This window comes from Pleurodeles waltl, chromosome 10 (genome assembly GCF_031143425.1).
Source record: "Pleurodeles waltl isolate 20211129_DDA chromosome 10, aPleWal1.hap1.20221129, whole genome shotgun sequence".
Classification (NCBI taxonomy): domain Eukaryota; kingdom Metazoa; phylum Chordata; class Amphibia; order Caudata; family Salamandridae; genus Pleurodeles; species Pleurodeles waltl.
In genome coordinates, this window is record NC_090449.1 from 342558372 (window position 1) to 342572220 (window position 13849).

Sequence of the window (13849 nt, forward strand, 5' to 3'; positions counted from 1 at the left end):
TAACTCACTCGCTTAGAGTTCCCTGGCTGAGATACATTGTGAACTTTTTTTTAAATATGGGTTGTAAAGACTATTACCTAAATCCACAATCACTGGAAAAAATAACTAGGAGAGAATTGAGGGCCTTGACATTGAAGCACTTGGAAGAACAGAGATGGGAAGTGGAATCAAAAAAATCCACTGTAATGTCTAACCAACTAATTCTGTCTACGGATGCCATCCAGCCTTATCTAGTAAGCGTGGTAAACTCTCGACATTGATTTGTCCTCACAAGATTCCGCTTAGATACCTTCCACCGGCTAGTAACCTTTCCGACTATGAATGACTGGAATACAATTTTAAGAGTATATCCTTGTGAGGCGAAGGCACCTCAATCTACAATGCACGTGGTCCTCTTTTGTAAATTTTATGATATACAAAGAAAACGTTTTTTATTGCCTTTTTTAAAGATCGATTAATTTGCGTCAGTGTCGTGACTCGTATTTTAGCCTACAGATTTTATCCTCTATTAAAATGTGTGGAATTTTAGCAAATTTCCTATGCACAGTACTGACTGTAAGGAAGTCTATGGGTGCACTGGACTCATTTTATTGGAAAGCCTGGAATTTGGGTAAACTCCTTACTTTTTGGAAATAACTGCAAGGAAATTCGTTTTTGCACTGGTTTAAATTTACTAAGGTTTATATACCTGTATTTGAATGAATTAAGAATGTGCTCTATTACTTTCCCTCCTTATTATTTATCTACTTATTTTTACTTATTTATTACTAAATGTGTTATTACTCGATACTTTTATGACTTGTTGAAAGTCGAATAAAGTTTGTTTGATGATGATGATGAACTATGCAACAATTGCACCCACCTACTATTCACCACTATCATCACATAGTACAGCATTTGAGGGTCCCCTAATTTAGGAAGCAAAACCAGAATGTCTCTCTTTCTTGTGGAAACAAGCATTTACTAATGCAATAGGTTTTTGTTTGGCCAAAACTCTCTTCAAAGCCTGGGCATTGGCAAAGATGTATCTCATCTGGATTTTCGAGCAAGAGTTGGCTAAGCACGTAAACAAGTATTCAAGCATATATGTTGCATAAGCCCATTTGCACGGGCTCCTCTCTTCTCTGAACCTTCTCCGACTTTAAAACGTTCAAAAGAAATTACACTTTTGCATTAGCACCAGCACACCATGGCTGACAATAATATACCTAAAATGACCTCAATTAAGACAGGTCCGTGATTATAATAGGTTGTATACTATCATACCATGCATGACCACAGTATGTCATAAATCATCACCAAAAATGCAGAGGCGGGCATTATAGCAGGTGTAGGCACCATGAATGCGCACAATATACAAATTACAACCGGTCTGCAATGGGGGCCCACAATATGGCAAGAATTGGCACCAGACTGTCAGAATGATCACTATGTTGTGGATGCACACAATATGTCCGAAATTACCTCCAGTGTGCCAGAATGAACATTATGACAAGGCTGGTAATCTCTGTGCAGTGAATGCCCACACGCTGCCAGGAATTATCACCATATTGCAGAGCCAGCATTTTATAATATCATGGCATGGATGCCTATAAGTTACCTGCATTATTCCAGGGGCAGAATTTGACTATGCTTGGCACCACGCCAAGCATGTCCAAGAGATACCAGCAAATGCCAACATTATGATCCACATTTGACCAGGTGTGGGCAATAGGCATTACTGCAAGGATGCCAACAAACTGTCAAAGTACCACCATAATGCGAAAGTGTGCACTTCCACACTTGTGTGCTATGGGCATCATGCCACAGATTGCCATAAGCTGCCAAAAATGATCACCGTCGTACATCTATGGCATGATGCCCATAGCACACAAGAGGTAAAGCACACACTTTGGCATTATGGGAGTACTCTAACAAAAAGATACGGACACCCACTTACCTTCTCCTGCCATGCCATCTCCCAATGGTGAATTGGACTGCCTCTCGTCTCCTACACTGAGCTGCTCCCAAATTAGAAAGAAGAAGAAAAAAAGAGCCCTGGGGCAGAGGTCATATAGGGAATTGCCTTAAGGGCAGTGGGCAGATGGGGATAAGCCTAAGGACAAAGTCCTGATGTGGAGATGCTTTGGGAGCAGGAGACAGGCAGAGAAGTGTATCACGGGCAGGGGGTAGATGTGGAAGTGCCTCTGTGGCGTACGGCAGTGTGCACTGGGGTTGCCAGAAGGAAAGGGCTGATGGTTTGAGCAACTCTGGAGGATAGTGAATGGGCAGGTTGTGGTGACTGTTGGGAATGTCTCTCATACAGTTCACTTCTGGAACAAAACTGACATAAATATAATTTGTACCACCATAAATTATATCAGTCATGTAATACAAGAGATCATAAGCAGTGTGTTACTGCGGTGCAAGTTATACTTGTGTCAGTTACATATAACTGGCAAATTTCTGTTGTGTTTGGCGTTAAACAGTAGTGCTTTTTCAGAGAATTTCCAAAGATTTTTAAACATAAACTAAAACCGCACTTCCTTTCTCACGTTTAGCTCCACTTTAATCCTATGGTTTATTCAATGGATTTCTAAATTTATTAATGGAAAGTAATATGTTTATGGCTGGCCAACCTTCACACACAGCCTTCAGCTGTGCCTGGTTGGGGTTTGGCCGCAGAGCCTGGACTCATCCCCCGTAGGTGGTCATGTCTCCATCAGCAGGCAACCATCCACATACCCTGCACCCCACCCAACATTGTTCCTTTTTTCTTTTGTTTTCCTGATCCTGCAGGAGCCAGGAGGTCGAGCTAGCTCCCATGGGTCTCCAGCGGAGTCCCAAAGATTATTTTTATTAAACTGACAGGTTGGGGACGTAGGGTCCCTCTTGGATCACCCCCACAAGGTCCAGAGTGTCAAGGTACACCTAACCTGTCACCTCACACCTTATTCTTTTTTTATGTGCAGAACATGGGGACCGAGTCCATGAGCCCTGTAATGGCGGTTGAAACATTTTTGTTCAGGTTGCAGCCAATCAATCACAGTGCAAGCAAAACACTCCAGCAGGAGCAAAAGAGACAACAGGGGGAAAAAGCTCTCACAGACAATCAGAATGCGTTATTGTCTTCCATTCATAGTCCAGCGGGACTACTGCAGGACCACATGTCAATATATCTATAAATGTTGAACCTTAGTTTTAAAAAAAAAAATTATTGAAAAGAATTAAACCAAATATCAAAATCTGTTTTCGGAGTAAAGATCTATCTTTCTGCCAAATTTAGGGCCCCCTTTTTTCAGTCCCTTCTTGATGCATCACTCCGAAACTTACTGGGAAGGAACTGAGGTGGATGAACTTGTTTTTTTGTGGAAATTATTGTGAAGGTTTGTCAAACAGCACCACATGTATTAGCAAAACAAAAAAAGCTGACACATATGATATCACTAAACAGAGGCCAGCACCACTGTGTTTTATATATATATATATATATATATATATCAGTGGTGACCGGTAATTTTAGGAGGGAGGGGAGCGGGCGGGAAGCACACCCACACTCATTCATTCACACAGCCGCACATCCATTCACACACTGATCAACATTCAAACATACACGCACGCACCAAACATTCATTTAAAAAACACACACACCTTCAGTTCGGAGGTCCCGGGGGGTTGGGACTGCTGCCTTACCTCTCTGGCTGACATTAGGTCAGCCAGTGAGGGAAGGCAGCAGTCCCAACTTCGTCACAGAGTGGGATGGGGTCAGTGAGACTTCTGACCCCATCCCACTCTGTGACGAGGTGTCAGTGATTGACACTCACCCTGTGCGTTTCAGGGCTTAAACCTGAAGGGCCCAGGTAGGAGTCAATGGGTGACGCTTCCCCTCATCACTGAGGGGGAGGTCCTCGAGGCACCTTGCTCGGCCGAGGAGGTCATTCCCATAGGAGCCGTGACCTCTTCAACCCAGCACAGGTCAACTAAGACAGCCAGGAGCCGGCGCAAATCGCGTGTCTAGCTCCTGGCTGCCTGAGCTGAACATGAAGAGTGTCTATCAGGCTGACCTTTGCTCAGCCTGACAGCCACTCTTCATGAGAGGCAAAAGGTGGTGGGCGTGGCCCCTCCGCCCTAAAGGACGGGCCGCGGCTATATATATATATATATATATATATATATATATATACAGCCACTTTGTAGTTATAGTGACCAAGGACAAGAATATCTTAGATTTTTGTCCCTTTCAAACTTTTCACTCGTTTGACAAATGTGCTTGAAACTTTGCAGATGTGCTGCCCCCGTTTCATTTTGGGAGGACGGAAAATTTTGCAGTGTTTAATCAAGGTAGTGCAAAGAAAAAAGCAGGGGTGTCACAAAATGGGCTTTCAATCCAATGCTTTTCCATAACTTTTGTTTTTCGTATAGCGCAAAAATCGTCAACTATATTTTTAGGAAATTTGGTATTACTACATATTAGGTGACGCAGATGGTTCTGTGGGGGTACTGCAGGTAAATACAGTAAGTAAATGTTAAGTTATAAGGTTTTTCAACTTAGTGATATCTTACAGTATAATACTACTCGAAGTAGCAAGGAAGCCCAAAAAATAAACTAGACTGCATGTGCAAAGTTTAAGACCCATTTATGGTCACATGCTAATGTAAACCTATCCACAAATACATAACTAATTGAATACATCTTCATCTACATCATTTTTCTTTGCATGCTCTCTGGCATACAAAAAGACTGTGTCCAACAAGCCAAACAAAAACAGTTTCCTTATGTACTCCTGTGCAACAAAATGGAAAAATGCATTAGCAGTGAGCTACACAAACTACTATATGGAGAACATGCTAATTGGCCCATGGGCAAAAAATAATCTTAATTTTTATAACAACAATTTGTTTTCATTCACGTTGGGCTTCATATGTAGCACAATCTACTAAAAGTAAAAAGGAAGTTCAGAAAATGAACTAGGTTTATATGTAAAGTTTCGAAATTACTACATGAATAACTAAAAGATACATTTATGGTCGCATGATTATGTAAACAAATAAACAAATACAATAGATAAGAAGAAAGAACTCACATTGAAATAGCCACTCTATAGTTATAGTTAATATTCGCAAAGATAGAAATTCCTGGGATATGACCTCCCTAATAATTTTCTTCCCTTTTGACAAATCACCACAAAACGTTCCAGACCTATAGCATTTTCTACATTTTAAGATGGTGTACATTTTTGTGGTGAATCGTTAAGGGGGTGCAAACATTAAAGTCCCAAAATGTGTTTTCCCACCAATGATTCCACTCTACAATCCTCCACTCTATAACACTAGACTCTAAACACTCTCCTTCACTGTACTACACTCAACTTTAGGTCACCCCAATCAATGGCAATCCATACTGCGATCTGAAACACATTTTAATTAAAAAAAAAAAAACATTAACATACAATGAAAAAAACAAGGGTTAATGATACTTTATAGTTAGAACTACCTTATATATTTTTTCTACACAAATCCAACTTTAAATACCCAAACATCAAAAACTGTAAAGTTATAATTATAACTTAAATTTATAATTTACGCACCACCTTCAAGTTACTATAAAAGTTGTGCATCTCCGAACACAGTCTTGTCACCTCACTCACCACACTACATTAACTCTAACTAATGTCTTTTTCCATGCACTGTTTATACCCTTGTATACTACATCACTTATAGCATGTGAAAACATAGCATTCATAACAGGAGTTATAACTTCTCAAATGACATTATTTGTCACAACACAGTGCATAGCATAGTAGTGAGTTATAGTTAGTATTGTCTGGTTAGCGAGCTGAAAACAGCGTGTAACGAGGTCCGCTACTTGGAATAATTTAAAGAAGGAAGACAAATTATAAATTAAAGTTCTAACTATATTGTTAGAATGTTTAATGTTTGTGTAGATTAAACTTGGTTTGTATAGGGAAAATAAGGTTTCCTACCTATAAATGAGGATGTTTAGTTAAGACTAGGAGATCTATATTTGCATCTATATACTTACCTTCTTAATATTTGTTGGTGATATTCTTACTGTAATGTCTTTGCAGCACAATATTTTGGATGTCAATACTTTAACATGTATTCGTTCCAAGATCCTGCTTCAATAGGCCAGAAAAAACTAAGTAAAATGCTACTGTCAAAATTATGGTACTGTCCATCAAAAAGTACCCTATTTTTGTCTTTCCAAATACAAAATACCAAAACAGAATTTTGTTTTAAAAAATATAAAAACTAATGGCTCCACACCATGGGTGCTGATGCCTGTTTTTATCCTTGATTTCTTATTTTGGAAAATGATTTCAAATTTTGAAATAGGAAAATGTATTTAGAAAGGTTTGGGGAAAATAAAAATTTGGTGCTGTTTTCCAAGATCCAGCCTGGGGCACTAATTATTTCACTGTTATGAATCTAGGAAGCGTTCCTTGCTGAAGAAACTTAAATTCCCACATTGGAGACATGGAATCTCAGCTCATGCAGCCATGCCTCAATATATCAGGTAACTGTGCTTGTAATGCTGTTGATACCCTTCCTCACATTTCCCACATCTCTGAATAAGCAACACTCACTAGCACTCCTTGCAGACAAACAGCACCAGTAATAAGCAGTACAGTCGTCCTAGAGTAATAGGGGTGTGAGCAGATGGAGAAGGGTGTGCTAAGACAGAAACCCTGCTCAGCAAGACTCTCCGGGAAACAGACAGGCTTCTTGGGCTCAATAATGGGCCTTACGGCCCCTGACAGTAGCAGCCCAAGGTACCTGCTGGAGAATGTGCTGGCACGCTGTGCAAAACAAACACACACAGATTAACAGAAATCAGAGTTACCATAAACAGAAACCAAACCATTACGTGACTGTTTAAAGGGGAAAAGGAAACCTGCCCCTTCCTCTTCAGAACAAGAACAAAACAGTTTTCCAGATATTTATTGGGGAATTGAAGGATACGGAAAAGGAGCAAAAATGTAAACTATTCCTAGAACAATATGGACTCACTCTCATAGGAATAAGAACTTGTAACAAGGAAGATCAATGGGTTGAACAAGATGATGTTTGTTATGTTTGTATTGCACTGCCTTGAAAGTGTAGTTGCAAGCAGTTCATCTGGCATTGAATGCCAAGAAGGGATGGACAAGGAATTCAATATCACAAAGAGGTGCAAATCGTCCACTTATAATTTCAGTGCTTCATCAAAGGCAACCATTGTAAAGGATGGTCTCTTCTTGATTATTATTATGCGGAGAGGTACTTCCTGTTTTGAACTGTGTTGGATTTCCCACTGTGTTATGGTCCAGAGAAACAGATCAGTGCCAGGGTTCAGATCAGGTAGCATGAAATGTGAGTTCATTCTTTATGCTCAAAACTTTGCCCACTCACACTCAATGACATCCTGCAGAACGTCACTACAATCTGCCAAGTGATATCTATATAGGATGTCTTCTTACTCCACCAAGTCAGAAGCACAGTATCAAATATGATCTATATATAGGAGAAATAAGGTCATCAAAACCCTGATCTGATAATACTTACATTATTTATTTTAAAGTGACACCTGTCACTGTGCGCCTCATATATCACAAACTTATAAGAATCTAGTAAGAGTCTCTATTCTCTTAGGTCCAGTAAACACTATCGCCTCATGGTTTTGCCAAACCATCATGCTTAGGCAAGAGAGCCCATAAACTCTGTCACCACTAAAAAAGAAGTATCTTAGAGAACACACAGGTTAACTTTATGGAGGCGCAGTATCACTGTCACCCCAGATTTATCTGCTTCTTTCGCCTTCTTTAGCGTGGATTCACTGAGGGGTCAGAAGTATGTATTCACTAGTGGAAGAACTTGTCAAAACGGCCATATAGGAAAACAGTTATCTATGTATTTCTAAAGATGTCTTCACCTTACATAATTAGTACCCAGAAAAGTTAAATCACAGGAGTGCAAGTTAGATAACAGCAGTGTCACCCTTACACAATGTCCCTGAATTGTGCAAACTGCTCAAGGTAGCAAATATGTTGTTACAAATTCAAGCAACTTTACGTCCTGGCTGGCACATAACTGGTCTTTTTTCAAAACACGCCAATCCTCAATAAAACCCGCTGCTTTTCTCTTCTTAAAATTACTTAGTCGGTGCAGAAAAAAAAAACTTTCTCACTGGAGTACAGATAATTTCATGCACATTACTTCAGTCAGGTGTTGTTACTTTGTTTCATAATTAATATCAATAATATTATTTCAGAAAGGTGGATAGACATTACTGTACACTAATCAGGAGAATCGGGAAACCTACTAATCACACCTACCACAGAAAACCTCTTTGACTCTCTCCTAGGCTGCAGAGTCAACAATTAATCAAACAGGATTTACACAGCCCTGCTAATCACCCACGAGGGTATCTAGGCTCTGAGAACATAGCTGCTAAGGGGTTCAGTTGAACAGCCAGGTCTTGAGTCCTTTCTTGAACTCCAGAAGAGAGGATGAGGTCTTATCACACAAGGGTTCAGGGAATTTGTCTTACTTTCTTTGTTAAACAGTGTTAACTGATTTAAAAACAATTACCAATATGGCAAAATAAAAATACAAATGTTTAGGAGAAGTCTCCGAATTCTTTTAAATAGTTATGCCTTATATTGATGGACACTCATTTTTCAGATTGCCACTTGGCCTCTTCAAGTTAGACAATAGATCTAGGGAACATTTTGAGAAAGCAGTCTAATGCAGAGAGCACTATAACACATCCTATTGGAACAGAGACATTTGGATTGGAAGCACAGTTACTTCACTCTCCTGCACTGTTCCAATTTACACACAATATCAGCGTGAAACTGATATTAAAATCTCTATATACAAATGGTACCTGTGTAAAGAACTGAACATGCTCAAATCTTTTGTGGAATAGAGGAAATAAAGTGCCTTTATGGGACACATGACCGCCTTGTTTTAGAAACTATGCCCCCTACCATTGCAAACATAGCAAGCTTGATAAATTAATATTTAAACAACAACCACTACAGAAAGCATAAAGCATCTTTAAATACATGTCAGAAGAGAAAGTTTGAAAGTGCTGGAAAAGTGACAAGATAATGGAAATGGAAGACCAAAAACAGTTTGAGAGAAGGATCAGGCCAATAATTCATTTTCATTTTTGTACTGCAGCTTTTTTAAGAGACTGTGACACTATTTCCTGTGGATCGCCACATATCTCACCTCTTGAATCTGTCGCCGGGTCACCGAATGCTCAGGGCTTCGTTGTGTCCTACTGTCACCTTTACTGGTCCGGTCTCCAGTCTGCTGTGATTGCCTGATGTAGCTTCACAAAACCAAGAGAGGAAAAGTCAAAGCATTAATTTTCACCATTTGCTACTGGTATTATTTTTCAATGTCTTGTTTCCTAGACACCCCTCTAAAAGCATAATTAACAGTGAGAAATTGGAGGGCCAACAGTCCACTGCGTACAGAGTATAACTCATGCTTTGTACAGAATTCCTGTCAAGCAAAAGTATGACCAGGAAAAAACAGTTATTTTTTTCTAGTTGGCTTTGACACCTATCTGGTTTGCTCAAGAATTTTAAGTTTCTGCCCTTATGCCTGGACCATGGAAACACTTCTACCAATAATCCCCTTTATTATAGACTGGGAGTTAAATATTTGTATTGACAGTATGGCAGATACACAACAGTCCCCTGGCTTAATTACGAGTAAAAGGTAAGGAGTCCAGTAAAGCTACTTACTGGTAGTTGGAAAGCTAGCTGTAGCTCACGAGCTACTCGATGGCAAATCCAGTTCTAGTGGAAGAAACATTCGTTTATGAGCAAAAATAACTACTAGGTCGCCAACTTGGTCTACAGGGATGGAGGTTGGCCACCATAAATTAAACCAATAGTAAGGTATTTTGCCTTGAATAAGGGTCTCAGTTTACTTCAAGGTGAGCTTAAAATGGCTCTCCTAAATCTTATATATAGTGACATACAGTTTTGGAATCAAGAGAGAGAATCAGTAATTGACGCTTTGAATCTGGAGATTAACTGCATTTCATCTGCACTGCAGTGATACTGAAGGTCATAGCCTCATATCACTTTAGCCGAAGGAGTCATAAAGACATTAAGCAATGAAGCGTTTATGCATAATTCCTAGTGGATGCTGAACATAAATAGTAATAAGGTGGGAGAGCCAACTGCCTGGGCACTTACAGACAGAAAGGATTCAAACTAAGGTGGAGGGAGAAACATTATCAAGGGCCACTGACAGGGTCAGGAATACTAAAGCTGTAAGTCCTTAGGATTCTAAGTTGGTGCAAACATCGTCATCAACTGCAAAGAATTTGTACCTGGGAGATCTCGAAATGAGTACCAGATGATTCAAACTCATTGTGAGACTGTAGCACACAAATGCATGAGCTGTTTGGCCAAAACCTCAAATACTGTGGCATCATGAGCACAGAATGGGAATCACAATTTTCTGGATGCTTCTGCTGAAAGTTGCTGACTACAAGAGTGGTTTCTACCATTACAGTAGGTGTGAACACTTTGTCAATTATAACACCATTTAAATACACTGTTCTACTTCACCTTCCTATTGATTAGCATTCCTCCATGCCATGACCTCGCAAGAAGAACCTTTAGCTCACCATAATGCTCTGAGGAGCTAAGGATACTTGTGCCAGAATGAGAAGGTCCACAATCAGATGATGGCTCAATAAGACGATGACCAGGCAAACTACAGGATTTGTAACTTGTGGTATAAACAATAATATTTTTATGTTGAAGAAAGCTTTCTTTGTCTGAGCAGTGACATAGCAAAGAACTATTGAAGTCTTCAGGACTGTGGACCATCCAGTCTGTATATCCATGATTTGCTTGAAAGTCATGACAAACTATTGGCCCAGCAAAGTAGTATCACTACTTTGCTGGGCCAATAGTTTGTCATGACTTTCAAGCAAATCTACTACAGAAAATAAGTCTAGTCAAACACATTTCATCTCCACTTGGCCAGCTTTTTACTTAAAGCTACAATAATTTTGGTGATTTGAGGAACAGTAAACAAGTGTGACTTTAACCAATTGATTCCCCTTTGATTTTGACTTTCTGAAATAATTCTACTGAGTGTCAGCCTGATCATTTTGCATTTTTGCAAAATGTTCTGCATCATACTGGTTCGACCTGCGTTTAACGTGTACAGTTTATCCTGAGCCTCTCTCAGAAGTATCCCTGTTCTTGTTCATTACTGTTGGTTTACATATAATATTGTTGTGGTGTAGCCTGTTTGCTTCAGCATGCTGCTGGCTTTTGAACCTGGTGTAAAGTGCTTGCGTCCTGCTATGAGTTACAACATGTTGATGTTATATATTCCATCCTTTTGGGACCAGTGTTCTTGGATCTAACGAACTTCAAAGTCCATTACCCATTTGAGTGGAGAATCATTTCTCACTGTTCTTTACGAGAAGAGCAGTTTTTCAAAATAAATACTTTTAAATATTGTTTTCAGTTTAAAATCACCATGAAAATGAATGAAAGGTTGGCTCCTACTGTGTTAATTTGCATTGCCAATTTTGTGGGCCTTCATAATTGCAGCTCAAGCTACGTGTACCATCTGACAAGGCTGTTTGATAGGTCGACATGAGCAAGACATTACATTTCTTTTGTAGAGGAGAAAGAACTCCTCTAATGCATAAATGGCTGCATGTGACTCTTAAAGCACCAAGGAAATGTATTTTTTAAAGAAAGATAGGCTTCATGAGACTAGAAACTAGTGGCATCCAAGGCTTGGAGAACGAGTTACTTACCTTCGGTAACGACTTTTCTGGTGGATACATTAGCTACCTGTGGATTCCTAACCTAATGAATACTCCCATTGCACCAGCATCCAACGGAAATCTTCTTCCTAGCTTCTGCACGTCGACGAGGACGTCACAATTGCCCACACGACGCCGTCTGACGTCATACAGGCAATAAGAAGTCCTCGCCGACGTGCTGACGTCAGTACCAACATTTTTTATGTGCCTGAGACTAATAGGCCATTGAGACAAACAATCAAATAACAATGTTTAATAATATCGAAGATAAACACATCATTCCAAAAATTCAAGACCTCTTTTTTTTTATAATAAATAAATAAACAAATATATATATATATACAGTATATGTACAAGCCCTCACAAACCAAGAGGAGCACACCCAAGAACAACTTGGTTAGACCACACAGGCAACGGGGAGGCGGGTGGGACCGTGAGGAATCCACAGGTAGCTAATGTATCCACCAGAAAAGTCGTTACCGAAGGTAAGTAACTCGTTCTTCTGATGGATACAACTACCTGTGGATTCCTCACCTAGGGCCAGATGTAGCAAACTTTTGCGATTCACAAATGGCCCGATTCACTATTTGCGACCCCGCAAAATCGGAAATGGGATGCAAAAATCCCATTTCCGACTCGCAAAATGCGATGCGAGCCGGTACCGACTCGCAAAATTTGCGACCCCATTTTGCGACCCGCAAATAGGAAGTCGCAATTTGCGAGTCGGAAACCATATGCAATAGCAACTCGCAAATTGCGACTAGTCGCAAACAAAACATTTTGCACTTCCAATTTACCACTAACTCAGAGCAGGTGGTAACCATTACCAAAGTATAAAAGGAGACCCAGAAGGCATCTGGGTTACTCAAGATGGCGGAGATATACCTGATAGCAGTGAGGAGGAGAGCCCACGCAGCCCAGCAGAGGAGGAGGAGGAGCCAGAGACAGGAGAAGATTTACAGAACAAGGCAGACACTCTTCCAGCAAACTGAGGAGGAAATTTATGACAAATACAAGCTTAGCAGCGCAGCTATACTAGATTTAATAGATTTACTCAAACCACAGCTAGAACGCCAGACTGTGCACGGCTGCGCCATCCCTACGCATGTGCAAGTGCTATGCTCACTGCACCTCTTGGCCTCGGGTAGCTATCAGGGGGTCATTGCTGTGGCAGGTGGGGTATCCCAAAGTGCACTATCAAGGTTCCTCAGGGCGTTCCTAGATGCCTTACTCACACACATGTCCCGATACATATACCTACCCAGGAATGAGGCAGAAATTAACAGCACCAAGTTGGACTTTTACCGGATTGCCAACTTTCCCCATGTCATAGGGTGTGTAGACGGGAAACAAATTCAAATATGCCCTCCTGCAAACCTGGAATATCTGTTCCGCAATAGGAAGTGTACACACTTACTCAATATTCAGGTGGTTTGTGACGCCCATTATGTCATCACTGACATGGTTGCTAAATTTCCAGGCAGTACTCATGACTCCTACATTTTTAGGCACAGTGGGATACACCAACACCTGGAACGTGGGGAGTTTGGAGACGGATACCTCCTAGGTAGAGCTGAATACACCTTGCAGACATGCACACTTATCAATGTGCAAACCACCCATGCCTTGCTAACAGTGTACGTTTTCTGCCCAACAGGTGACAGTGCATATGCACTACGGCCATGGATACTGACTCCGTACTTAACACCCAGCAATGAATGTGAGAGGCGATACAACAGTGCACATAAGAGGACCAGGAACATAATCGAAAGAACCTTCGGACTGCTGAAAGCAAGGTTCAGATGCCTCCACCGAAGTGGAGGTGCCCTCCAGTATACCCCCATAACGGCATTCAAAATAGTTGTCGCATGCGCTATCCTGCACAACATTGCCACCCGACGTGGGCTACCTCTCACCCCTGCAGACCCAGATTCGGAGGATGAAGAGCAAGAGCTACCACATCGCCATCATGGGGATAGGAGCATCGCAAATCAAGGCAGACTGAGACGGGAACACATTGCAAACCAATACTTTGGAAGGTACGTG

At 40.7% G+C, this 13849-nt stretch overlaps 1 protein-coding gene across 1 annotated transcript in view; it reads right to left on the minus strand.

Moving 5' to 3' along the window:
- EME2 (essential meiotic structure-specific endonuclease subunit 2) overlaps window positions 1–13849 on the minus strand; it is a 186819-nt gene that overhangs the window by 80524 nt on the left and 92446 nt on the right. The window contains exon 5 of the mRNA XM_069210563.1: window positions 9220–9322. Within this exon, the coding sequence (XP_069066664.1) occupies window positions 9220–9322 (103 nt within the window). The remainder of the gene's footprint in view (window positions 1–9219; window positions 9323–13849) is intronic.